Genomic DNA, 27674 nt, shown 5'->3' with positions numbered 1-27674 from the left:
CCCCCAAGTTAGCCTCTATAGCCTATCAAAGACCCCCCAAGCATACTTTTTGGTGATATATGTTTTTCAAATTTATGTATATTTAGATGATCATGATTTTGTTGTTTGAAAAGTCGCGTATGGCAAACTGAGTGTGAGCACACCTGGACTTGATTGGAGGAGTCCCAAGAAACATTTTGCACGATTTCCTTCCAAATTCTCATCGAACACAATAGCTGACTGAGTGACCAACCTAAATGGCGGTGCCGTTTGGCTTCTTTGGTAACTGGATGTTTCCACTGGCCCGCACTGGTCTGAAGCATGGAACCTTTATCACAATCTTCATATGGAACCTCACAGGGCACAATAATCCACTTCCCATCTCTTTGCTGTGGTGGCGCTCGAGCATTTATCCAATGGTAGGGGAGGGTTTTCATCTGGAAGTGACCTCGGCTCATGAGATGCAGGAAAAGTGTGGAAGGTTTTATCAATCAAACTGTCATCCATGTCTTACTTTTATCTCTTTTTTTAAGAGAGCGCTAAGAGGCTGCTGATTGTAGTTTGTTGTTATGAGACCTACAGAGATGGCAAAGAGAGGGAAAACAGTTGGTGGTTTCCTCTTTTTTTATTAAAAGCTTTACAATATGACAAAAATATTTACTACGGAAAATACAAAAACATGTTTTGGATGCCAGTGGGTCAGACATTTTAATGCAGACCGAGCAGCCATGTTGGTGAAACAGTGTTGGAAGTGGTTACAGCAATACACTGGCCTTTGGAAGGAAACAACTAGAATCTTGAAGCTATTGTTCTATGACCTGGAATTACTACATGGAATAACAACCAATCTAATTGGATCAAATAATATGCTGACGAAAAAAATGATATTAAATAATCGGAGTCAGTGTACTAGGGCTAATATCTTAAACTGAACATATAAATTAAATTTGAAATCACAGAGAGAGACAATTTCATCTGGTATTAACCCGATATAGCAGTCATCTGCTTTGTCGAGGTGCATTAAATACAATTCTTGAACGCTTTGTGTTACCAACATGGCTGCCATTCCCATTCCTCAAATGTGGGATCGGGTTCAATGAATATTTTTCGTTTTATTGCTGTTTAACACCAGTAGAAAAACAGCAACCTCTGTTGATTGGGAATTTTGTTGGTCTATTTTTAAAGTGACCCTGGCACCCAGGACTTTGACATCACAATCTGTAAAAGAGAGACAGAGAGAGAGAGAATGGAGGGCATAAATACATGCAAATTACGGTTTAAAGCAGTTTCCCCAACCTTTACAGAGGCAATGCACCTATTTTACTAGTGAACTACTGCAAAAATACACTTGATGTATTCAAGTATGATAATATACTCTAAGCAATAGGTCTGATTCAGCATGGAAAAAAAACTGACATTAAGACTTTTTGGGTGTTGGCGATACATTGCGACATTAAAAATGGGAGATTTCTCCCCAGATGACTTGAATGAGTCTTTTGAATAAAAGTCCACAGTAGTGACCACTTTGAGGCCACAGTGTCACTTCTTACCTGCTAGCTTTGAAGCCTTTGAGCTTCTGGACAAAGAAGCTCTCCAGAACCTCGGCACACTGGTAGAAGGGGGAGTCGCTGGGGTTGTAATAGCGGCAATTGTCGAAGATTTTGGTCATGTCCGCTACAAACTCTGTTAGCTTGACGTATTTGCGCTTCTGTAACCTCTCCTCCATGGTCGAAAGGTCTGAGAAAACAACGTTGAAAAGACGTGAATTTGGAATGTGATTTTTGGAGGTGGAAAAGAGTAAACGATGTAGAGAGTTAAAAAAAATAAAAAATAAATGAAGATTGCTAATTGACCTCATATATAACGTGTCAGTGGATGAAGGAACAGCTGCGGGGCTGTGCTTCCAGCACATCATACATGGTAACCTCCGCAACCCCAACCCACCCATCAAGGAATCCAGGCGTGTACGACTTACAGCAGATATCAAAGACCCCCTTCTTCTCCATCATCAGATCTCACTGAGAAACCTCCTAAAATGGAATCTCACCGTGCAAAAGCCCCCCCATACCACACTCCTAAAAAAAAAGCCAACAGGGTCTTTTTCTTGTGGTGGCTAAACTTACAGGGACGAAGTGTGTGTGGGAGGGCAGTCTCCTTTCCACCGGGACTGTGCCAGAACCAGGCCAGCTCATTAACGGTTTGTTTATTTAAATGTTCAAAAAGACCCCGTTGACGCAAGTCTACATTTCCATGGCTGGTTTGATCTGAGACGGCGGGCTTCCTCTTTGCACGCCTCCGGGCAGCGAGCGGCTTGAATGTTTGAGCTGCTCAATGTGTGTCATTTGCAAAATGCTATAAAGTAACTAGTGAAGAAAAACAGGTAGGTTGAGGAAGGACCCCCTTGCTGAGTTTTGCCTTTTTTGTAGATCATTTAAGCTCAGAAGCAGCCTCAATCAATATATCAGAATACATTTTCTTTACCATTTTTTAACATGACAGTGTGTCCTCACTCGGTGTACAGTAAGACAATGTGGGGCACAGTGACCGGAAAACAGCGCCTGGTAAAATGACCTTTGCGTCAAGAGGGTTAAGCATGCAAAATGTTCAAATTGAAATTGACAGTGTACTAATAGCTACAAGAACCCTGGCTAAGGTTAAAAAAAACTTGATATGACCACACAGTCATAAGCATTAGCTGTCTCAAATGGACTATATTACCTTGATTAGTTAGTTTGATTTCGCCATACCATCTCATAACGTCAAAATATCGTTAAATTGTTCTAATGTGGGTCGGGAAAGTGTTGTCGACGAGACATATCTGGCTCTTTTGACGAGCATAGCTGCATCGCTGGACATAAACGGACAGTGACAGCTGCTCATGAAGTGATAACATTAATCTTGGACACTTCAAACGTGTGCCTCAATTATATGATTCAATTAAGCGGCTTTTGGTGACATGATGGAGCTCGTCTCCTTTCAACTGCCCGGTCAGCCAGTGAAAGGGCTGCTACCCACAAATTAGGCCCCAGCGACCCCCCCCTTCCCCATTAACTTGGTACCATGCAAAATGAAGTTAAACCATGACTGCTCAGAGCAGCCAGGAACAGTGGTCACTGTCTCTCTCTTGCTCTGTGTGTCAACGAGATCTTGATTTTAAATAAAAACCTTAAATATATTGCCCACCCCTACACTAGAGGGAAAAATGTTTGTGAGACAACGCTGTCTAGTCAAAAACTAGCACTGCACTGTCAATAAAAATGGGATAAATTAGGCCAAATTAAATTGAAAAATCAATGACGCTTGAATCAGGATATTTAGGTCTAAACCAGGGGTGTCAGACTCGGGTTGGTTTGCGGGCCGCTTTAACGTCAACTTGATTTCTTGACAAAACTCTCACCCATTGGTTCCTTGATAACTTTATAGTAGTCAGGGGCGTCACTTGTGTCCACTGGTTCTAGGAATGGCCACGCCATTTTGTGTGCCTGCAGAAAAGAAAAGATATATACATTTGAGATATCGCTCAGTGAAAGTGATATTGAAAACATGTGGGTCAACAGTGACAAAAAAACAGCCAAAAGTAGGAGACCGAGACAAATGATAAGTCAGACACAGAAGGCTTTTGTTTGATGGCTAGTCTATTCCAGAGGGGCATTTATGATGCAACTTCTCCGAGACCTATGCTCCATGGAGAATAAACTAACCCTGAAGCGCTATCTGTCAGTAATTTTGCTTTCAATCTGTGTTCATGAGAATTAAGCTTGACATTTAATTAAGGCTTTCAAGACTAGTTTTCTACTCACCGTTAAGGAGCGCAGGATTCTCCGCAGGCCCTCCAGGTCTTTTTCAGTGAGCGGTGTGAGGACTGTCATGGCGTCTTCCGTCGACTGGCACTGCGGGCATACGTATTCGTCGATGTGGTTTGCTTCACTCTGCAGGATGCCCACACAGCGACCGTGGTACCAGTTCTGACACCGATCACAACCAATGTAGAACCTAGGAGGGGAAAGAAAAACAGCATAGGTTTACCCACAAATTGACATTGGGTGTCCAAATGCTGAATATTCCTTGAATTTTGACAGGATTAAAACATCATACTGTATTTAACTGGAATCTTTTTGTGTTTATTTCAAGACAAAAATCACACGTATCATATTTTGTAGGAGAGTGTATCCTGGGCAGATGAAGAACAAGGTTGTAATTTAAAGCAATTGTTCAATAAATAGCCTCAAATTCAGTACGCTATAAAATGAGGCAAATCAAGTTTCAAATTATCATTGACCAGAATATGTCTGTCTTAATTTGAAAACTATGACTTGCATAGTCATCAAACTTGGGAGTGTTAATCTTGGAAAGAGGAAGAGCAAGTTTAAAACTTTGACATGATTGGTCAACAAATGGGACTGAACACACGTGCTCTCGTGATGTGATAAAGTAGAAATACTACTTACTGGGATTCGTCATACGGAGTCTGACAAATGCAATAGAGCTCCTCTTTGGTGTTCTTGTGGCCCTGTTTACACTCCAAACATATGTAGTCGTCCATATCCTTGGCAGCTTTCTCCGTGATTCCCACACACTCGCCATGATACCAGTTGGTACACAGGTCACAGCCGATGTAGAACCTTCAGAATGAGGACGATCACTGTAGGAATTCATTGCTGTGACATTAAAATGTGGTGAACAGTAAGCCCTTGGCTCATACTTGGTCTCATCATAGGGTGTCTTGCAGATACAGTAGAGTTTGGTGTCCTTCTTGGTCTCCTTGGTACTGGTGGTGGAGATCATCTTCTTCTTCTTGGATTTGGCCGATGTTGCACTCTCCCTTTCCTCGTCGCGTTTTCTCTTGTGTGTTGGTGTGACGGTAGTGACGTGGTGCTGCTGAGTGGTTATGTTGTGTACGCGTGCGTGAAGGTGTCGATCCTGGCCTTGAGCGGCGGCGGCAGCCACCTGAGCAGCTTTTTGCGCTGCTGCCTTCTCCTTCTCCCTTCGTATCCTCAAAAGGTCCTTCTTCAGCTCCTCCTGAGGAATAAACAGATTATAATGATTAAGCATGAGGTCTGTTATCAAACTGATCTTTTTCCAATGTTGAAATTTTCCAGCATGGCTCAATACCTGGGCCTCTAGATGGAGCTGCTGATCAAGAAGCACCCGCTTCTTCAGGATCTCCGTCTTCAGGCTTTCTTTGTGGCGGTAAAGAAGCGAGGCAAGCTTATTGGCGGTGGCCAACCTCTTCTTGGACTCTACCTGTTCCTCCTTCTTCTTTTTCTTGGCCTCCTGCCTTTCGTCTCTGTCTATTCGGTCTAGGAGGAACTTCATTACCTGATTGCATACAATCATTCTGGACACAGAGAGACAACGGGAAAAAATATTTTAAAATGATTATCCGTAAAACTTTGGGATTGACTAGAAGTGGAAAAGGTGGCAGGTGGAAGACAATATTACCTGTGAATAGTCATAAGAAAGCGATACGCATTTGAACACTATTCACTGATGGACTACAGATTAAACTAGCAACCAATTTATCGATTTTAAATTTCAAAATTGTCTTGAAACTAGTGGGAAAATATCTCCCAATGTTCAGAACCCACGTTTTGATGCCAGTTAGGAGCAAAAATGAGAAACAGGAATCAAAAAGACAAGTTCTGAGTTAAATTTGATATTTTGTCACAGTAACTGTGGGTAATCTATGACTGCGTCATTTGTACATTCACTTGTGTCTGCCAACATTCACAGCTGGGGGAGAAAATTTCAGTTCAAGTGAGCAACAGAGCGCCTTGTTGGCGTACCACTTGTGTGAACGGCACACAAGCATACTCGTGGCTGACGGGGTCAATCATCGGCCAGGATTTGCAGCCGATGTGCATGGACGATGTAGGGCACTAAAATGTTTACACTATGGTCCAAATTATTAAGTACACTCAGTTTTTGAGGACATAGCAGGGCCACTTAAGAAAATACTATGTGTGTGTGTAACTGTCAAGAGTGATGAAGTGATTCAAATTATGTTTTGCAGGAAAAGCACAAAGTGGTAAGGCAACAGAATGGAAAACGGATGGAAAATAAGCGCAGTCAGACTGCCAAAGGAGCTGCCATGCCCAAGTCACGATAGTCTGGTTCTGGTGTTTCAGGTCTGTGTGAATTGGCAATGGTGTTGACACAAACACATGTGTGTCAGAGTCAGTGAACGGTCAGGGCATCATCCAGTTACATAGAGAACAAGAAAGGGAGAGATCTTAACATTACTTGGCATTCTAGCATTTATATTAGCTACCTTTTGCCATATCAGGATTACTACTATTTAAATAGATGTATTAACTGATTAGTCCCTGCAAGGTCAGTTTCTAGGTTTACAGAGAGCGTGGTCAGGGGTAACATGTTCAACTGACCTCTGATTCTCTTCTTTCTCCTCAGGTGTAAGAGTCTTCTTCTGTTTCAGATATTCAATCAAAGCATTCTGCTTCATCACAACCTAATAAAAAGACAACCTTTTAAATCAATTTGCATTGACAGGGCTATCAAGTGGCACCTTGGCTTATGAGTTTAAGTTGCTTCATTTCTAAGCTTACAAGATGAAGCTTTAGGGAGGCCAAAGCTTGTATCTCAAGGTTGACCTTGTGAGTCAGATTTTTAAAAAATCCTCTTATGTATCTGGAAAAATGTGTAAGTCAGGTCACTCATATTTCGAGTTGCCACTAAATTCTAGATATACTGTATATTTTAAGGCTAAGTGTAGACAACACCAATTTAAGTTTCAGTACTATTCATCCTCCAGCAAATAAAACTTTTGGATGTGGTGGGTTTTTCATCCCACACCTGCTTTTGAATGATGTCCTTCTGGTTTACAGAGCTCAAGGCTTGTTCTTTCTTGGCTTCTGCAGCCTGTTTCTTCTTCTGCTGTTGCTGTTCTCTGAGCTGCTGGATCCTCTGCAGCTGCTCTTGTACGGAAGCAGCCTGAATGGCCACAACGTTGCCGATCTGCGGGGACAACATTGTGAGATGACAAGATGAACTTCTAAAGAAGTCTGAATGATTGGGGTAGTAGGAACTACTAATTACAGTATTTACTCGCATATAAGCCGCATTTGTCGGTCAACAAATGACTGAATTGAGGATGGAGGTGAATCAGGGGGCGGCTTATATGCGAGAAATTGTAAAATTCAACAATCTTAAGGGTGCGGCTTATACGCGAGTAAATACGGTACCTATGCCAGTGACACATGGTGAAAAGTTGACCATTTAGGTGCTCTTTAAACAGTAGGGAAGAGGTGTAAGAAAATGTCAGATTGAGTGAAATGTTTGCATTACCTGTCCTCCCTGACCCGAAGTGAGGCCCGTCTGCTGTATCTGAACAGGAAGTTGAAGTTTGAAGTGTTGTGGTAGTGATGTGCCAGTCTGCTGAGCCTGCAGCTGTGCCAGGACCTAAATCATTGACATAAAAGAAATAGAAATGAAATAAGAAAAGCAGGCAATGACTAAAAACAGCATTGAAAGAGTTCATTTTTAATGCTTATTGGATTTAATTGAGTGCATCCATAACACTGTCTGTCAATAATGACAGCACACATTCTTTGTAAATCATAAGTGCAGCGTAGAACGGACCTGGACCTGCTGCTGCAGTCCAGACATGATGATTTGGGGGTTTTGCTGCAGTTGTAGTTGTGCTGTTCCACCCTGTGTGGTCACTTGCAGCGAGGTGGGAGATTGAATGGGCATGTGGGCTTGCGTTTGTGGGGGTAATTGCCCTTGTGGAGTGGATGCTGAAGGGGTTGTGGTGGTCGCCAGGGTTGCTGCCCCTGGCTGAACTGGGGCAGCTGCCTGTTGAACAGGCTGAGCAGGTGTTTTCGTGGAGTCAGAATTGGGCTGGTTGGACGGTGTGGCGGCTGTACAGTTTTAGATAAAGATGAGTCACTGTTAATGACAAAACAAAATGGCTTTTTTAAAAATGTGTTTGCAGTCATACCTGGGCTCGGTGCACTTGTAGCCACTGCGGCCGGGGGTGTGAATAAGAAGCGCTGCATCTGGCCATTGGGCAGGGTCGCCTGCATGAGTTGCTGGCCAGGACCCGGAATGACTGTGACTCCATGAGGTATGACCTGAAGCTGGCCGGTAGTTTGACCTTGGCCTTGAATCATCACTGTGAGAGCCTGGTGGGAGCCACCAACACCTGAGCCAGCCTGCTGCTTCTGTAATGGGACAAATGATAAACCTTCTGGTTACAAATCCAAGATTACCCAGTGAAAAATAGTTTGGGTTAAGTAACAGTAAGAACCGTAAATACAGTGAAATGAGGAGTAATAACATATAGATCAATGATGATTTCACAATAATCTCTAACCTGGGTTAGCTGAGAAATGTTGAGTTTAACCTGGCCGGATGTCACTCCGGCTGTGGCAGGGCTAGCTGAGCCTGTAACCGTGGCGACAGGGCTGGCTCCAGAAACTGAAGTGGACACTGCCGGGCCTTGTACGATCTGACTTACCACTTGTCCAGTCTGACCTAAAAAGCAACAGAAGACGTAATTAGTTTTTGTATCAGAAATGAAAAACTATTAAGCTATTCAAAAGGTATTTAGTCCCCAAAAAATCCAAATTGTGAATTACCCTGTTGGACTACAAGTGGTGTTCTAAGTATTGTCTTTCCCATGGACGCACCCTGCTGTATTGGGGTTCGAATCGTTGTTACACCAGACCGGATCTGACCACAAGGAAGAAGAAAATAGTGACAAACGAAACATTGACTTGGGAAGACAAATTTATCATTTAGTATCAGAACAAGGTGATTGAACAACAGGACTGACGGCAGTGATCATTCACCGCAGTCCAACTGGACCTCTATCAGCGTCATTGGCAGCCAATGAGTTGATTTTTTATTTTTGTAAAAAATTATGATCTGATATTTTTACCATATCAACTACCTGGTATTTATAACAATATCATACTGTGTCAAACAAAGTACTCCCGAACAGTTATTCAAGTCCTTTCGCTATATATATATTGGATTATATTGAAAATACCCAAAAAGAAAACATTTTTTTCAATATCTTAGATAATAAGGTCTATTCTTATCAAACTCGAATACAACCGCAGAAATGTTACTATATATAAACACACAAAGATGGACATTCAATGAAAAAAGGAAGAGCATACCGGCTGCTGTGTGGCTGAAATATTGGGCCTGATATTCACAGGTGTAGTCCGAGGGAATTTGATAAATGTCTGCGTACTACCCGTTGTCCCAGAGGGGATGATACCCAGCACTTTCTGTTGCACGCCACCTGATTTGGGGGTTGTAAAAAAACAAAACAACGTCAAAAGGTGCAAAAATGTCAACAGAACACGAAAACACAAATATGCTACAACACACTAATTAAACCAAGCAGCACACAAATTACATATAGGTAAAGAACAAATAAAGTTGCTACAAGTGTTGGATTTATTGTTGCGTTACATACAACAGTTAATTACACTTGGGGAATAAACTCAGTGGATTGGACGCTGTCCACTATTGTCATCATTGGCAGCCACTTCAGTTATTAACTTTTTCCCCTGTGCTTTCAGACTAGGATTTTTTTCTACAATACTTTGCGCCCGCCACACATTTCGACTACGCTAAGAAATATTCACAGATAAACCATTCCCAATATAATACAATACCGTGGGCAGCGACAGCAAACTACAAGCAAGCATTTGTACACGGGCATTGACATGACTCAATGCATTATTTGTGAGCTTCACTCTTTGAAAGATGACCAACATTTGATCACAGCGATGGCAAATATTAGTGGAGCAGGTAAACAAAATCTTCAAAGCCTTGCTGAAAGCTTACTTGGGTTCCCCCCAACGTATTTGAGCCCCTCATAAATTATTCACAACCTTTTAACTTTCATCCGACAAAGGCAGCATTTCATATTTGCCGTGCAAACACATGTGAAGTTGATCGCTCAAATAGAAATCTTACGAGTATCACTCTTGGCCCCTCAGATCCTGCTGTGGTTTTTTTTTAAAGCACAACCAGGCAGGTAAACCTTTACATCAAGAATTTCCCTCTTCAAACAGTGACTTTAAACCTGCTTGTAAGACACAGGGTGTCTCTGCTCTGGTCACAAACATCAAAAAAACGATTTCTACGGACTGGCTGTTTAAGGAGCTTGATAAGTTGGGACTTGGACTGTTGGAGGCAGACTTTTATTTCAAAAGTGAAGGGGGCGAAGAAGAAAACTGAAATCCCGCAATAGAGGGTTACCTGTCTAAGAAGTAGACCTCAGGGTAAACTTGTTTTCCTGCCTAACTTCCTTAAGCCTTTCCAAAACAAACAGTGTGCCCCGCCGTCATGCAGGATAAATAGTCATGTCCATTAAATGGTCATACTCCACCTAAAACTTAGGTTTCTCCTTTAAGGTTACTTCAAAAGGGTAATAAATATCATGTTAATTTTTGGCAAGATAATTTTAACGTGGTTATCTGCACAGTTTGCCAATGTTGTCGTTAAAATGCATCCCCTTTGAAGTTGTCCGGAATTGAGCTTGTGGAAAGTTATACATTTATGCATGTTTACCTCTCATAATATCCTAGATTTTAAATCTGTTATTCCACAACACCCACTTAGTTGCTGTCCTTTATTTTACTAGCAAACATCCATCAACTAATAAAAGAACAATCCACTTTTACAAAGGCCAGACTTTGCCATAGATTTAAAAAAGAGGAAAAATATCAGTTTACATTAAAAAAAAAAATCCCAGACCAAATACACGTATCATCCCTGAAACATTAAACTAAAATAGCTAATTTTCATTACATTACTATCCTGTCAGGGTAAAACCAGACACATCCATGCCAAAGTAAGCTGATGACTGAATGGGTGGGCGGACATTAAGGAAACACCACAATGATGTTGGATGAATAGCTGCATTAGAAACCTTAGAATTGTACCACAACTCACAACACATAAAAATAACTTGTCACCCCTTTGCCTGCTTCTGAGCAGAGCAGGTGTGAGTTAATAAAAGTTGGTCTACCTCCTTGGGAAGTTGCCATGTTGACGGTGATGAGCTTGCTGTTGACTGGAAGAGGCAGCTTGGTGGTCACTACCTTCCCACCCACTGTGGTTCCTGTAATTTGAAATGTGTGTCCACCAGTCGTGGTCACCGTGGTCTCTGCATAAGCAGACACATTAAAAAAAAACAGCAAATGTAATATTGTACTGACCAAGTTTATGACTCGAATGGTAAAATGGAGAGAAAAAAAGATACAATAAGCAGATTATCAGCACTAAATCACAGGTATCAAACTCAAGGCCTGCAGACCATATCCAACCTACCATGTCATTTTGTGTGCCCCATTGAAGGAAATCATGTGTATTGATTTTATGGGTTTTTTTCACCACTAAAGATAGAACGACCAAGCAGTTATCAAAATAGTTGTCTAATCGTATTAGTGTTAATGTGGAAGCCCCAGTTATCAGACATTAAGGACCTCGAAAGGAAACTAGAACTACAATGTGACCAAGCCAAAAATGAACAAAACTTGATAAAATGATTGGCAGTAAAGCATTGAATTTCCAACAAGTAAATTTATCTGGCATTTTCTATCAAATTAAAAGATTTAGAAGATTTTCAACCCAGTACCTGGTGAGTTTTGACTCTGCTTGATCCACGTGGCAAACGATTGCTGAAAGTTCTTGGTCTGCTGGTATTTGACGGGCGTTCCCATCTTTGAGGACAGCACCACTTTAGCATTCGGAGTTCCCGGGCCTGACAATGAAGCCACCATGACCTTAGGCGTCGCAGCCGGTGTCGCGGGCGTTCCTGTTGGAGTGACTGTGACCGAGCATGGTTTCTGCTCCTGACGTTTCTGAAACCATTGAAATGTTTATGACTACCAGTCAAAAATAGAGCAATGAGCCGATTGAAAAAATAATATGAACACCCTCACTTTAGCTTGTTCAGCTGCTTGAGCTTTTTCTTTCTCGACCCTAGGAAAAGCAGTATGACAATTTTGAGTGAAAAAGCATTTTTTTACACTCCAGACTCCCTGGAATATGCATCTTGTGCTGACCTCTCTGAAAAAGCTCTTATCTCCCAGAGGTCCAGCTCCTCCTCAGCAACCCATGTCTCGATCACCATAGGGCCCGTCTGCTTTGGAGGTTCGGGTTTCTTGGGACGCAAGGCACTGGAGCGCAGCCCTTTCCTCTGTGGGGTGTGGGTTTCTGTCCAGGCGCAAATACATCAATCTTTTTATGTCTTTTTACAACTCAAACTAGTCATTGTGGATTGTGAATTGTCGATAAAAGAGCAATTAACCTTTGGGGGTCTCAGGAGCTCCCAGTGGGCAGATAATTTTCCGGATGCAGTACTCCGAGCGTATGCCGTAGGGTCCCACGTCACGCCGTTTGATGATCTCGGTGGTCGTGATTTCTGTGTCTGACGTCTCTGTGGTAATGAGTGGGGATAGGGCTGGGTTGATATGACGATGAAGAGGAGAGCCCGAAAAATGGAGGAAATGATCTCCAACATAACACCTGTGTCAGCCACAGGAAATGGATGTATTTCAATCTGAGTTTCTTTTTTTTATGTATGACAACACCCACAAACCTTATTTCTTGGTTTCCTAAAGTCTTAAAAAGGTAAAGGAAAATCGCAAATACCACACTAATAATTCACTCATTCATTTTCTGAACCGCTTTAGCCTCAATAGGGTCGCAGGGGGTGCTGGAGCCTATCCCAGCTGACTTCAGACCAGGAGACGGACATCATTCAGTCTCACACCCATACTTAGGGGCAATTTAGAGTGTCCAATCAGCCTACCTATCATGCATGTCTTTGGAATGTGGGAGGAAACCGGGCTACCCGGAGAAAACCCACACAGGCCCGGGGAGAAGATGCAAACTCCACACAGGTGGACCGACCGGGATTTGAACCCAGGACCCCAGAGTCGTGAGGCTGACGTGCTAACCACTCGAGCCGGCGGGCTGCCTACAGTAATAATGTCCTAATGAAATATCACTTGATTTTGGAGTGCTCCAGGAAAGAAAGGGAAATGGTATTTGGGGTAGCACTGAGGTCGGTCGGGATAGCTCTACCTGTTCGTGTAGTACCGACGGCGGCGGATGGCTTAACAGCCATGTCATCCCATCTCAAACAGCCCCAGAGAAGTCTCAGCATCAGACTCACACCAGCCAAAGTGTGCACAGTTTGCAAGCGATACCTGCACATACAAATGGAAGTATTTTTCAATAATACCCGCTAAATGCAGTGAAATGATGGTGCTTCAGTTGCAATCACTCTCCAACTATAAAATATAATTAGACTTTGCTTCATGGTGAAACGCTAACATTAGTTAGATGATTAGTTTATTTTATGGTTGTTGAAGGAAGTGTGTCTGGTACTCTTGACTGTCTGGTGTCAGGTAGTTAATTAGTGTGGTATGACAACAGGACAGCCAGTGACTCATTTTGTTTCAGAATCCACAAGGCAACACATTTTGGAATTGGACTCGATGTTGTAAAAGCAAAATGGTGTTTGGGGAGATGTTTGTTTGTGTAAGTTGTTCTACTATGTAAGTGGAATAACTAAAATCCACTTATTGCAGTAAATCGTTTTATAACCTGGGAAGCGGATACTATCGTTGACCACAAACTCTGTTGACGGTTGGAACACATGTCATGAAGCTAACAGTCTTAAACATGTCAACACGCAATAATTTTCTCAAAACAGTCTGTGTGCATATTTCCTATCCTTTGTGAAAGCTTTGCGACCATAGAAAGAACATCAATACTGGCTCTGTCATTTGTGCATGCCAATGAAGAAACTGAAGGTAAACTATAATGTCAAGTGAAATTTAAATTGCTTATGGAATTACATGGCAGTGCCTAATTATCATTCTTATTCTGTATGAATGTTAAGGTGAATCAACAAACGTTTTCTCAGGTTGCGTGTTACGAAATTATCATGTATTTTAAATAGAAGCAAATTTTATAAGGGTTCTACTTTTAATTTCAGGCCTGCCAGACTGACGTAATATGCTTTTAAACAAATGAAAAGTAGTAGGGAAAAGAACTTTGATTGTATTTTCAACGAAGAAAGCACATATTTGCTACTCTGATTAATGCATTGTTGGCAGAGTGTGAGTGTCTCAAAATGGAAAGGCATAATTTACCTCCAGGTGATCCCAAAGGTGGGCCTTGGGGAAGGATACGGCCAAATGTCCTGGGCCGGCTTGGCATTATAGTTAAACACCGGCACTTCACGGAATCCTCCCCTCCTCGCCAGCACCTTCAAGTTGTCGTGCGGCAACACAAAAATGCTCTTGCGGTTGCTCTTGGTGAGAAACTTGCGATAAGAAGGAAGCGCTGTGTCCGAGCGCACCTTTTTGGTGCGGGAGAATTTGCGCAGGTGTACTCGGCCCCTGGTTGTTGAGCCTTCTTGGAATACGTCTGCGTGTGTTTCAGAATTTGTACCATTGGTTTCGGTTATTGACTTATTGGTGGCGGGTGAAAGGGTTGCCTCCTGTTGAGCCAGTGGGTCACTGTGACTGTCTTCTAATGGACTGGAAGATGGTATTTTAGTCACGGTTCTTTTGGTCATGGTAGCCAGTGTGGATACTGCGCTTTCTGTGGCCAAATCCTTGGTTGTTCCCTCGCTGACAAGCGTTTTCGAAGGTGTTGTCGTCTCACGGTCACTGATCTCTGCAAACTCGTCACTTAAACTGGACTCTTCCGTTGAAGGTATAGGCGAAGGTGCCATTCTGATGATCTTGACCACAGGGGTGGTTTTACAGTCAAGCGAACTGTTGAGCTGCAAAGAGCTCGAAATATGAGATTCAATATTATTGTCCAGCTTTGATATCTTCACTGGTGGTTGGTAATCCTGACCTGATGTGGTTATGTTGCTCTCAAATGTTTTTGAAGAGTTTTGCTCTTTTTCTGCTGCATGTTCACTTTTGGTCACAAGAGCCAAATCTCCATTTACCAAAAGCTTTTGCTGTGTGCTTACACCTTCATTTTCTACCTGACCAATACTGTTCACCTTGGTTTTGTTAGGTATAACATTATTATTTGGACTTACCACAGAGTTGCTAAGCTTGACTTCAGCCCCTAAACCTTCCTTACCATTTACCTGAGGAACTGAAACAGGAGAACTTGTCTCCTCAGCATCTTGCATATCGTCCTGGTTTACCTCAGGCACCGTGCCATTTATCTCAGTGGCTAGCTCTACCGAGCTTTGCGTCTCTGGGTTTTTCTGTGAAGTTTTCAGGGAGTGTGAATTCTCACTGTTTATTTGGTCAACAACGTTTGTATGTGTCCCGCCTGAGTCCGCCTCTCTAGAGGAATGTGTGTTAGGTACCTCAGACCCAGTATTTTCAATAAGTTCATCGTTAGTTGCGTCTAAGCAAGGACTGTCTTTTTGTTGCTCCGACGAGCAATCTTTTGGCCCCGTAGTCCTTTCAATAGAATCTACTTTCAATTCCTGTGACAATGCAATGGTTTCTTTCTGTGGTGAAAAAGAATCTCTTTCCGGAACAGAACTGCAATTGCCTTTGAGTCTTGGATCGGATGAAATTCTAGAAACTGCATCTTCCACGGTTCTAGAAATGACAGCCTGCTGACTGTCATCTTTAATTCCTCCATCTGCAGGCGTAGAAATTGGAATCGTGCAAGAATCTTGCTCCTCTGACACAGCTTTGATCACGTTGAGCTGCGTCTGAGCCAACGACTGGGGTTTAAGTGGTGACCGTGGTCGGACTGGGGTACCCAGTGACGGTGGAACGGAAGAGGAGGGTGAAACGGGGGGAGGGGTCTTGGGTTTGAATGCAGATACGCTCTTCGTCTTCTCCTCAATCACGTGCTGCTTCAGACGGCGCTCCAGCAGACTGTCGAGTTTGGAGGACTTTACCTTCTTATTGTACGGAATGCGAGTGTGGAAGCCCTGACTGACATCCACCACGTCGTAGTTAAAAGGACGAAGGGGGTTATCTGTAATCTCCTCCTTCACAGACTCCTCCTTAATACTGGACACTGGAGAATACAAAATAAACGTTACAATTTCAGACCAGTTCTACCGAGCATTAGCATCTATTGGTACAAATAATTTTCTCATACTTGTGTTGTTACATTCTTACTTTTCTCATCATCTGATTTCAAATAAGTGGACTCCAACACTGTCTTCGCTGGTGAGTTGTCCACAGGCAGTTCCTCAGCGTTTTCCATTTTAAAATCTGATTCTTTCGATTCCTTTTCAATCTTTTCACTAGATAGCAAAACCTCATCTAGCAACTGATTTCCTTGGGAGGGTTTAGATGGAGATGAGTCTTTATCTGCTGTTTCACTGTTTAGGCTAGAGACTTCCTTAATGTCAGGTGCTTGTACACTGTGCCGTCGACTCAAGTCCAACAAGGTGCACTTTAGGCCAAGTTTAGCATCTTGGGAACAGAAAATGTAAAAAAAATGAACAAGTACATTCAATGTGAAATACAATTGTGGTCAACTGAAATGACTCTTAATTTTTAGACACAGCAAAACACAGTGTTCTTTCCACATTCACATTGAGGCCAAGCTCTATATAGACCTTTCTTTCTTGGTCTCAAATTTTGGAAAACTTTCTTTTGTTTCATTATCGTCATTTCTTTGTCTTTAATTTCAAATATTTTTTCCACCATCTTTTGAGGGTTTGTTCGCTCCAATTCCAATCTACTTATATATGTTATCTATGATTATCTATCATTAAACCCCTGCGCAATCAAATCCTGGTGTACACAATGAAAATGGGAGCGCCACTGCCATCAACTTCCTTTGAAACTCATGTTCCCATGTCAACCACCTGGGATGAAACGGCCCCTTATATGTTAAATTAAGATTTACTCATGAAAGTTTGACGAATGAGAGAAAAACCCAACGGTACTCCTCTCAAGCATGGTGGGCACCAAATCTAAACACCTTACCGTATTGAAATAAGACGGTACAAAACTAGGATAGCCAAGCTATTTACTAAAATATTACCTCAGATTACCTGTCTGTATAAAACAGAGTATAGCCAATATAAGCTGAGCAGATACTGTGCGGTCAAAAAGAGGTACATACAAAATAAGATTACAAAGTATATGGCAACATAATTGACCGCATCGCCACTCTAGCCCAAGTCATCATTTTTTTTCAGACCTTCAAGTTCTTTGCGGTAGTTGGCATTGGTGTTGCCTGGGAGTCTCGGGAGAAACCTCTGGACATAGGTCTTACTGATCCAACTCCAGCCGCCATAACCAGTAACACGATACTCCTCGCCTTTCTGTTTCCACACCTTCGCAGAGGGCAGAAAAGTGCAAAGAATAAGTCATCAGTGGAGTTATTTAGGAGAAAGAAACTATGTGTAGAATGAATTTAGAGTAGAAAGTGGAGTAGAAAGAACTATATTTGGTTACTGACCACCAATTTTAAATTGACTTCAATTATAGTGGCACCTCTACTAACACTATAATAGGTTGAAAGCATTAATACGTAATGCACATTAGACCATACAGAAAATATAAGCTCCACTTCAACAAATACAAAAAAAGGTACAAACTTTTAAATGTAACCTACCTGGTGTTTAATTGGAAAAGTGTATTTGACCCACGTGGCCTGTTGCATTGTTTCTTCTTCCTCTAACTTCCTTTCCCTTTTCTTTATCTTCTCTTTCTCCTCACGCTCCATGGAAGTCATGCGATTTAACCTGAAAAAAGGTATTTTATGAATGGAAATGTAATAGTGTTTAAGGTAGTGGAATAAATATGCGTTGTGTGATAAAATCTACATTAGTTGGTATGAACTCAGTCCTAAATTTTGTGATGTGTGTTGTTTCAACAACAATGCAATAACAGTCTGTAAAATGCTTTTTTTCCTGTTATTCGCTGTTTGAATAGTCATGCGTAAGAATTAGTGGTAGTGTCATTTTTTTATTATGTGAAATGACAGGATTTTATTTAAGCGAGGCATTATTTATTTTACTGAAGTGGCCAAAACCAGTATATAAAAATTTAGAGAAATCCGACTTTTCATTGCTGTGACTGTGTAAATAGCCCATAACACTCCTCTCAGTGGCTATGTATTTGCTGCTCTCTCTTTTTTGATGCTGGATTGTTTAGATATTCACTTTACGGTTCCAACTCTGAAATGTTGGCTTCATTAAAATAGGGGTGTTGTGTTCAAGCAATGGTGGCTGAGTGCTGTAAGTGGGTGGTACTAGTAGCGGCCCTGTAGTCTAAATATTATTCCTCGCGGCTAGGGTGGGCCTTTTCATCTGATCTGGTAAGAATCACCACCGCCTGCTAAAACGCTCTGACTAAGTACACATGCTCATTATGCATAGATTAAATGCATAGTTGGATATATCAGCATTTGTAAATGAGGGAACAAACTTTATAAATAATGATATCAGTACATACAGTACATCAGCAACACGCTTATTTATTTATATAAATATATATTTATTTATGTATTTATTCATTTATAAATATATATTTATTTATGTATTCATTCATTTATATATATTTATTTATGTATCTATTCATTTATATATATTTATTTATGTATTTATTCATTTATATATATTTATTTATGTATTATTCATTTATATATATATATTTATTTATGGATTTTTTAATTAACTTATTTATGTCTCAAATGTCTTTTTCTTCGTCTGCATTCTCACCCTCTTGCTACTGTGACAATGAAATTTCACGAATACGGGATGAATAAAGTTATCTAATCTAATCTAGTCTACATGAATGTGTTTATTTTTCCATAAAGGCCTTCACTGCTGAATGAAGCAAACAGTCTAACTAACTTGGAACTCATTGTAATCTAGATTTAGTGGACAAAACCTCAGAAAAAGCAATGTCTGTCTGGAATTTAAAACTACCAGTAGTGAGCAAGGTCCTGCAACTGCTGTTTCCTTGGCCCAGTCCACAGCTGTATAATAAGAATTGCGCCACGATGGGGTCCAGAGTAGCGGGATTTCATAGTACTTATAAATCTATTTTGTGCTTGAAGTGGACACAGGAAAATGCTGATAACCTGCTATGAGTACCTGGTGTGGCCAAGTGAATCCTTCCAGATGGGCATAGTTGCAACAGGTTTGATTGCACACTCCATAATGGCCAGAGCCAAGGCAAACTCTCTGGCCTTACTGCACATTTGCACAGCTTTGATCCAGTTGGTCCTAGGAGGAAAAAAAAACAATTTCTGAACACTTTTTCTTTACGTTTGGACCATCAGCGATTGTTTATAGTCCGAAAAATACGATGAGTAATCACAAGTGTGCAAAAAAAGGGATGTTCTGCATATGTCCGTACCTGTGTGAGGCCCAGTTATGGTGCATGAATGGTGAGGGAACATTGTTCTCCAGTTGGATAATTGTCAGCCTTATTGTAGAGATAGTAATAAGCTTGGAACCATGGATGGACCCATTCCACTTGAATTCTCCTGCTGGAGTCAAGCAGAACTTGTGGGAGAGATGCCGCCTTTTGTCATGATCCTAGGGAATATGTGGATTGAAATCATCAGAGAATCTAGAGAAGAGTTTAAATGATGTTCTCTGAGTAAAGACCACTACTTGCCTCTCTGTGCTGGTGCTTATTCAGAGCCAAGGTGTTTGTACTGAACTGGTTATGATAAACACGATATTTGCCTTCTTGACCGAGCTTGAAGTACTGGCAGATGGTCCCTTTCATCACCACGTCCTTAGTGCGTGTACTGACACGGGTAACGTCACCTTGTGCATTCACTACGAGAATCTATAGACAAGAAAAGAAAAAGATTTGAGTTTGTTAAAAGTTTGGATTAATAAAGAAACACTAACAGTTTTCATCATGCTTATGTAAATGTCCATATGATGTATTGGTTGTTTTTGGTTGATGTTTGATAAAATATTTACTAGTTGTTTTTAAAGTCTCGTTGGTTACATTCTTGTCATCTGTGAGTATTTTCCCCGGAGTGTTTTTAGTACATAATAAATTTTCAGTCAGGCCTTGCCTCTTTTTAAAATAATTAGTGATTTGGGTAATCGTAATAGCAGCAGTGAAACATTAAATGTGTTTTTGTTTCTATTGTAAAGGAAACATAAGTGACAATATACTTTTTTCATTGCTTTAAAGCAAATAGTTTAGACTAAATTATGGATTACCCGCACAGCAAGTGTTGAATTAAAACTGTTTTATATGTTACCTAGTTTTGAAAATGTGTGCGTAAGCCATGCTTTCTGAAATTTCCCGTTTACACGTCACAACTCAAAACAACATTTGCAATACAGTTTCTCTACCCATTATGTGGTAGCTCACAACCCAGACAGCATAATTAGTGTCTCCTCACCTCTTTTCCTTCCTTGAAGCCCCTGTTGGCCTCATGAAGTGCAGCAGCCACTTGCTGGCTCTTCAACTGGCTCAACTTGCTTTCTGGGTTCCTTAGGCGGGTCACCATACGAGTAGCAGATGACTTTTTACCACTGAGACATTCCCCATTGCTGGGGTCTTTCCCATCTCCTGAAAACCCAATGTCAGTTCTAGTCAAAGGTGGAAAGCACAAGTGACTTGCACAAAGATGTGCAAAAATTTTAACCAATCCTAGACGATGTAATTAACCAGTACGCAAATTGGTGGTTGAGCTGAGCAGTATGGCCTTAAATAGTGACGACAGTAAATCGGGGAAGATTTACCCCGATAACAATAAATGACGACAAACAAAATTTCAATTCGTTTCATTAAATTAAAATTTAAAAAAAAATAAAAACGCATTTACTGACATGGTCAAAATTCTGCTAGTCATTGTGGAAACTTAGCTGTAACGGTACATTTCTTGGTACATTGCTCTTCACTAGTTGGTGGAGCATGTTGTTTCTAACCTGTGTCTTCAAAGCTTGCCAGGGATGACTGGGAGGACTTGTCAGCCAAGTCTGGGGGTTCAGGACCCCTAGGTGGGACCATGATGCCCATGCTGCTATTACTGTTTTCCTCAACATTCTGGTTGAGATGGCCGAGACTTGGGATGCCTTCAACACTGACAGGAACGGAGTCCGATGGTGGTTGTACTACTGGAGGAAAAAAAGCAAACATTTGGACTCAACTAGTGAATAAACAAGGCTAGTTTAAATAAAAAAAACATGTTAGCTTTGGTTGCCATGACTTTATTTTTAAAAAGACAAGTCGATTTGAAATTGTGGCTTAATATGTGTGGACTTCTTGATTGAGCAGCTTTATACTATAAGTAAAGGCCGTGGCTCCCTCTCCTGGCTGACTGGTATACACGCAAGTAATGCTCATGATCAATGACTACATTTCAGAACTAACATACTTTTAATTCCCAATAAGCAGTGATTTTTAAAGAATATTGAGACTTAAATTATCAGAAATAATTACCTCCAGTTTTGACAACATCCCTTTTCACTCCTTCTGTGTCCTTATTCGTCTCCTTGTCCTCCTCCTTGGTGTTGTCTTCATTGATGTTTATATCTTGCTGCCCTTCACCAAGTTTGGCATCTTCATTCACATTGTTTTCAACATCTACATCCTCCTTCTCTTGCTCTAGACGAGCTTTAAGGGCCTCCTCAGCTGCCTGTCTTTTTACTTCCGCTAGCTCTTCCTCCTTCTTGGCTCGCAGACGCTCAAGAATTTCCTCTGGATGAAAAAGTGAGCAATTATAAAGTCATTCTCTTATCTTTACTTTTTCAGACATTTCTAGTGAGACAAAGCCAGTAAAGTAAGACAATTGAACTCCTACAGGAATGAAGTATTTTGACTGAAAACTGACAAATGAAAACCTAAAACCTCTTCATTGTTCTTGAAGGAAGTTGTCATATTTGCCAATTCGAGGTTTAACAGACTTTCTCTGATTTGACAGGGGCATACTGTGGAGAAGAGGGGCGGCCCAGCGGATGAGTGGTTAGCGCGTCGACCTAGGTTCAAGTCCAGATCGGGCCACCAGTGTGGATTTTGCATGTTCTCCCCAGGTCTGCGTGGGTTTTCTCCGGGTACTCCAGTTTCTTCCCCCATTAAAAAAACATGCATGGTAGCCTGATTGGACACTCTAAATTGCCCCTAGGTATGAGAGTGAGTCTTAACATTTGTCCGTCTCCTCGTGCCCTGCAATTGGCTAACCACCAATTCAGGCCCTCTGGCCTGGAGTCAGCTGGGATAGGCTCCAGCACCCCCCACCCGCGACCCTGACCCGGATAAAGCGGCTCAGAAAATGAATGAATAAATACTGTGAAGCCTTTTTAATTACTTGTATACAAATGGTTGTTTAATTTTACATTTAGCTACCCAACTAAGTAAATATTTTGCCCCATTATTATGTAACAATACAGCTAATTAACATAATAACAAACCCACATAAGACTTTCTCCAATGTATTTCAATTGTAATTTGAGAGGACGAATGGGCAATGATCTCCCATTTCCAAGCCTCACGTTAACAAGAGCGAGAGAATAAATAAAGAAGTCATTACCATTGGCAACATTGAGGAAACACCTGTTGTTACCCCGAGCCTTGTTGGTGAGATCTTCTGTGATGTCCATGTGCACATGAAGTTCATCCCGAATTTCCTCGAGGGCAGCATAAAGATCAGCCTCCCAGTATTCCTTATCTAAGCATCCTATGACCTCGGCTAGCTGGACCTGGAACAAAAAAGACAAACAGGCTATATGTAAAAGCCAATATACACTAATGAGGTTGTTTTCGTTTTCAACTATCTCATAAAGTAAAGGAATTATACTGTAATACCAAAATAATTATATAACAGACATTTTCCCTGATAAATGGATGAATTACCTTAGTGCTGTAGTACCAGATTGTTTTATCCTCCTGCTCACCATCTTCTTCTCTGTAGGAGAAAATGGAGAAGACACATTGGTCTATTTTCATAATGACGATGGTGGATTAGGGTTAATTGAGAGAAAAATGCATTGAATAAAATGTGTGTCATGCATGAGCTGTACAGTATTTGGTTATTGTGATTCCTCCCCGATTCTCAATCGACATTTTTCCATCACATTTTCTCATTTTCATGGCAAATGGTGGTGCTATTTTTTTCCTACAATCTTTTCTTCCCGAATGAAGCCATTTTTCACCACAATAGCGTAATCTCAATTCTCTACTAATACACTTTGTGGCTGTACACAAATCAACCAGATTTTCTTTTGAAAGCCTTGAGGGACTCCAAGCAGAAGAAAAGTGTGAGGACGAGAAAGGAGAATGAAGTGATGCTAAAACAACATTGAATGACAAAGCCTGTTCAACCATGAATTCTTCAGGTGATCCATACGGAATGATTGTCAAGACGCTATCATCTAAATCAGGTGTGCCCATTACGTAAATCGTAAAGCGTGAATTGCTAAAGCACCCATACATGTTGATAGAGTCTAATCCGAGGTATATCATTACATAATTGCTGAGCTTTGTCAATGGCCGGTAAAAAAAAAGATAGATCGTGGAAGGTTAACTCGTTGAAAAGTAGATCTTGGAGAAAAAAGTTTCAACACCCCTGCAGTAAGTCACGTATGATACATTTCCACAAAGGTGGTATGTTTGAAGTGCAATCAGTGGATTTCAGTCAGATGCTTCACATCAACATAACCCCCATTAGATAAAGTGTCTGCACCTGCAGCGGCTCCCCAGGGCCGCTTTGCCCACCCCAAAATTGTAACCCTAACAACAAAGTAGATGGCAGGAGGTTGGTTCATTAAAAAGTAGATCTTGGAGCAAAAAAGTGTGAGCGCCCCTGATCTAAACAGCTGGGTGAGAAAGGATTTATCTTTAAATCAGAACTATATTGACAATTCTACTGTATGAGGTGAGTGAACAAATACTGTGTATCTTAAAAAAGCAATTATTCAAGCATTTTAGAGAAAGGAAGGCAGTAAGGAAACAAAACCTTCTTACACTCCTGTACTCCATCAACATTACACACGCGCATACATTGAATGTGATCACGACAACAATGTCATCTATTTTCTGCACACACTAGTCTTGAATAGTTTATCAAAATGTTTGCAATTAATGCACATTGACTATATATACACATATGTATGTATGTATGTATGTGTGTGTGTGTATGTATGTGTATGTATGTGTATATATATATATATATATATATATATATATATATATATATATATATATATATATATTCATACATATATATATATATATATTCATACACATACATATATACACATTCATATATATATATATATATATATATATATATATATATACACACACACACACACACACACACACACACATATATACACATTTTTTTAAATCCCTTTGGTTTTATTAAAGCTTCTTTACCACTGACCTTGGTGACAACGGTACTGCAAATATAAGTATTAGATTTTTTTTAAACTAAGTATAAGTAAGAAGTACCATAGTCATTATTCTTATAATTCTGTAATTCTATAATGACAAAAGGCATTCAATTCAAATGACACTATTATGCAACTGGCAGGCAGTTTGTTGCCAACGCCTATTGAGTTTTAGTGATTGCCTAGATTTGTGGTTCCCGCCCTAATGAAGTATGAAGAGAAAAAAAAAACCCTGAATTGATCAAATTCCCCTCACTTCTCTAGTCAAGATTAAACATTGTTTTTGTTTTGCACAACCCAATTTGACAGTCAAGGGAAACACAGCTGACTTACACGACAACGCGACGATTCAGGAACCAGTATTTGCGATTGTGCCGGTCATATCCGACTGGCAGCTGCCGAAGGAAGGGTCTGGTCTTCTGGATTTCGGGGATGCAGTCTCCCACCCCCGGCACTTTGTGCGCGACACACACCTCACACTGCCACTCGTCCTCTGGCACTTCTTGCAGTGGTGGCTTCACACACTCAAGATGGTAGACGGCCGCACAGGTCTCGCAACACAGCAGGTCGCCCAGGCGATGGCACACCCGGCAGTGGTCATCGTAGGCCACCACGCCCTCTGACATGAGCTCCTCCCTGGCTATATTAGTCGCGAGGAACTGGTCCACTAGAAACTGAAGAACTTTGATTTTGCTCTCCAAGGGTTCAAATGGGTAATCCTCTCCTACTTGAAAAGGGAGAATGTGTCGATATTCCGGGTCACTTTCACAGTACGCCCGTAAGACCTCAGGCCAGGTCATGCCGTCCACAAAATAAAGCGTGGAATTGACAGAATCCTTCACGTCGGCTGGCCCGAAGGTAGTGTTCGAGGTGTCCTCCTCTCTAAGTATAGCCTTCAGAAGGGAGATGTGAGTCTCGGCCAGGAGGGTGCACTGCTCCTGGCTGGCAACTGCCGCGCAAAAATCCTCAAAACAGAAAGGAGAAAGTCGAAGTACTGTGCCAAAGTTGCGGAGGACCTCGTACACGGCAGACACGTTGAGTAGCTGAGAGGTAGGAACTAGAAGATCCTCAGAGGACTTGGGAAGCTCCAAGGGTGGAATGTCTTGTGGCTCAAAGACAGGAGACTGGGGTTGCACCACTCGACTTCTTCGACCTGAAGGTGAGATTGAAACACAGGTAACGAATACTTGCTGGTAGATTTTCACTTTATACTCTATTTTCTCGTTGAGAAATGTTCTTATGTCTACATTTTATTACAGCACCTCTACTTTTAGAGATTTTTGAAGATTGCAAATGACACTTTGTGCCTTTTTAATAGCACTGAATACTAATAGCAATAAATCTGTTAAATGTTTAATTTCGCGTGACGTTTCGTAACTTGGAAGTTGGGACATTTTTTTTTTGCATGGAGGCAATTTGTAACCTGAATATTTCGTGTGTAGATGCATTTGTAAGTAGAAGTACCACCGTAGTATTTTATATGTGGATTGTTTAAAAAATGATGGGTGGCACTTAAAATTTTGGCGTGAGAATGGACATTTTCGTTTGTTTTTACTCTACGTTTGTACTGACAATTGATGACTTGAAACCAAAGTTTGACCAGTACAAGTATCTCTGATTTGCTTACCAGATTATTACACAGGTGGTTGCTATGGTAACGACACGTAATGAGCTGCGGTTTGCAACAAATGGGGGAAAAGGCGCCTCTCTTCAAAAAAAAAGACCTGTCAAACTCATTCGGGAGTCTCAACCGTGCTTGTCCATGCTTGGAGTTCAAGTTATTAATTAAATTGAGGTTCCCCATTGAAGAACGTATTTTAGGAAAACTCGGGAAAAGGGGTTCTTCTAAAGAAATAATAAACTGTTGGGGAGGTCATTAGAAGGATGACTTGGTGAGGACTTTTAAAGTATACATAATTGCAGTGAATGAAAAGTAAAACATTAAACTTCAATTGGGATATTTGAGACCCTGGAAAGTTCCAATGGGTCCAAAACCCGTTTAGCAGAAGAAAATGTACATCTTTACTACAACCCTGACAGGAAAAATGTGCTGATCGGACAAAAGTGTTGGAAGCACGCGAGTCGGCTGAACCGTGGAGCGACATCCAGCAGGGCACCCGGTAAACAAAGGCCCGTTTCTCCGTGCAAGCTCCATTTTGAACAATGCGCCTTTGCTTTGAAAGTAAAGATAAAATCCACTTTGGGAGACGTCATTCTCACACCGTGCATTCGCAATAGGGGCGCGTACCTGGGGTGCTCCCGGTCGTGCTTTGGCTCCGGGTACTACTCTCGGTGCAGTAACTGCCATCATCCTCATCCTCATCTGGAGGTTCTTCCAAATATTCCGATTCGTTTTCCAAGGCCTCTTCCTCTTCTTCTTCTTCTTCTTCCTCTTCTTCTTCCAGATCCGAAGAAGGGTTGTCGTTGAGGAGTTCGTCTTCCTCGGATCGGTAGCTTAAATTGTCGTCCTCCTCGTCGCTGTTGTCGTCGTAGACCACCTTGATCGGAGGCCGCCTCACTCCGCCTCTACTGCCCCGGCCGCCCCTCGAACCCCTGCTTCTCCCTCTGCCTCCTCTGCCCCGCGATGCCGCGCTCGCCTCCGGGGTGGCGGCTGCAACTTTCTTGCGGCCCCGAGACAAATTAAAGTTGTCTGGGCCTGATATTTCCGTATCCAGCTCGGCGGAACCGGTGACACAGGCGCCGTCAGTTAAGCCGCGTCCACGACCCCGTGCTCGGCCCCGTCCCCGTCCCCGCATCCCTCTGCTCCTTCCAGTGCGAGAGCCGCGGGCTGGCACGGGTGAGCCTTCCCGCATCCCTGCTGCCAGTTTGGGCGGCCTTCCTCTTCTCCCCCTCATTGTAGGAGAGCGCCTCTTCTGTTCCGCTTCAATCTCGAAGCCGCGAGATGCCACGCGCAACGGAGAAAAATTAGGAAAGCACACACAAACGGCTCATGTGAAAGTTCCCGAGAAGTTCCAACCAGCCCACAGTGTGGATTTTGGGGCGGAAGGCTTAATGTGAATGGCCGGTGTCCCGCTCTGGGTAGCCAACCGACGCCATTTTTCTTCTTGGCTCTCTCTCCGTTGAAAACACAGAAGGCCTCAAACCTGCATCAAGCTAGCTGTAGTTTCGATGTAGTCTACAGGAACTGACCGTCGAAATAAAAGCAGAGAGCATCGTCAAATGATTACGTGCATCCACAAAATGCTGTTTATATCAGCGTATTCGTACAAAAACAGAAATTTAACTCTACTTTGCAGTAAATACACTTTTAGACTAAGCCGCTTTGTAATAAAAAATGCACTTGACAGACCCTCCTTAAGGAAGCACTGTCTTTTGAAATCTATGTTGACTTGACGTCCGCGCCACGAAG

The 27674-nt window shown here is 41.7% G+C and overlaps 1 protein-coding gene across 4 annotated transcripts; it reads right to left on the bottom strand.

Annotated features, from left to right (window-relative positions):
* Window positions 1-92: 92 nt before the first annotated feature.
* Window positions 93-27593, bottom strand: LOC144077420 (nucleosome-remodeling factor subunit BPTF-like). Of its 4 annotated transcripts, XM_077605156.1 has the most exons (36): window positions 26553-27592; window positions 24638-25457; window positions 22767-22818; window positions 22444-22612; window positions 21357-21614; window positions 20843-21031; window positions 20314-20483; window positions 19563-19739; window positions 19299-19480; window positions 19034-19165; window positions 17548-17677; window positions 17131-17266; window positions 16095-16394; window positions 14133-15990; window positions 13057-13181; window positions 12278-12406; window positions 12033-12183; window positions 11910-11949; window positions 11603-11828; window positions 10994-11131; window positions 9126-9253; window positions 8580-8673; window positions 8315-8475; window positions 7940-8162; window positions 7579-7859; window positions 7285-7398; window positions 6793-6954; window positions 6366-6448; window positions 5092-5317; window positions 4682-4998; window positions 4428-4601; window positions 3780-3972; window positions 3377-3461; window positions 1530-1716; window positions 494-555; window positions 93-416 (listed from the first exon to the last, which is right to left on the bottom strand). In XM_077605156.1, exons 1-35 carry the CDS (start codon window positions 27157-27159, stop codon window positions 519-521), a joined length of 8454 nt encoding a protein of 2817 aa, XP_077461282.1. In that variant the 5' UTR covers window positions 27160-27592; the 3' UTR covers window positions 93-416; window positions 494-518. The 4 variants fall into 4 exon arrangements, with proteins under 4 accessions (XP_077461282.1, XP_077461283.1, XP_077461280.1 ...); XM_077605157.1 differs by having other exon boundaries at window positions 93-555; window positions 20843-21028; window positions 26553-27593; XM_077605154.1 differs by having other exon boundaries at window positions 93-555.
* Between the last annotated feature and the right edge of the window lie 81 nt (window positions 27594-27674).

This window comes from Stigmatopora argus, chromosome 7 (assembly GCF_051989625.1).
Source record: "Stigmatopora argus isolate UIUO_Sarg chromosome 7, RoL_Sarg_1.0, whole genome shotgun sequence".
Taxonomy (NCBI): domain Eukaryota; kingdom Metazoa; phylum Chordata; class Actinopteri; order Syngnathiformes; family Syngnathidae; genus Stigmatopora; species Stigmatopora argus.
The sequence above is the reverse complement of the archived record's forward strand: the minus strand, read 5'-3'. Positions and strand labels throughout refer to the sequence as shown.

Bases quoted from the DNA above. Each gene is read 5' to 3' on its own strand.
- LOC144077420 (XM_077605154.1), bottom strand. From the start codon at position 27,159: ATGAGGGGGAGAAGAGGAAGGCCGCCCAAACTGGCAGCAGGGATGCGG. The intron at 8,163-8,314 runs GTTAGAGATTAT...GTCCCATTACAG, and splicing joins ACATTTCTCAGCTAACCCAG to AAGCAGCAGGCTGGCTCAGG. The intron at 556-1,529 runs GTAAGAAGTGAC...CCATCTCTGTAG, and splicing joins AAAGGCTTCAAAGCTAGCAG to GTCTCATAACAACAAACTAC.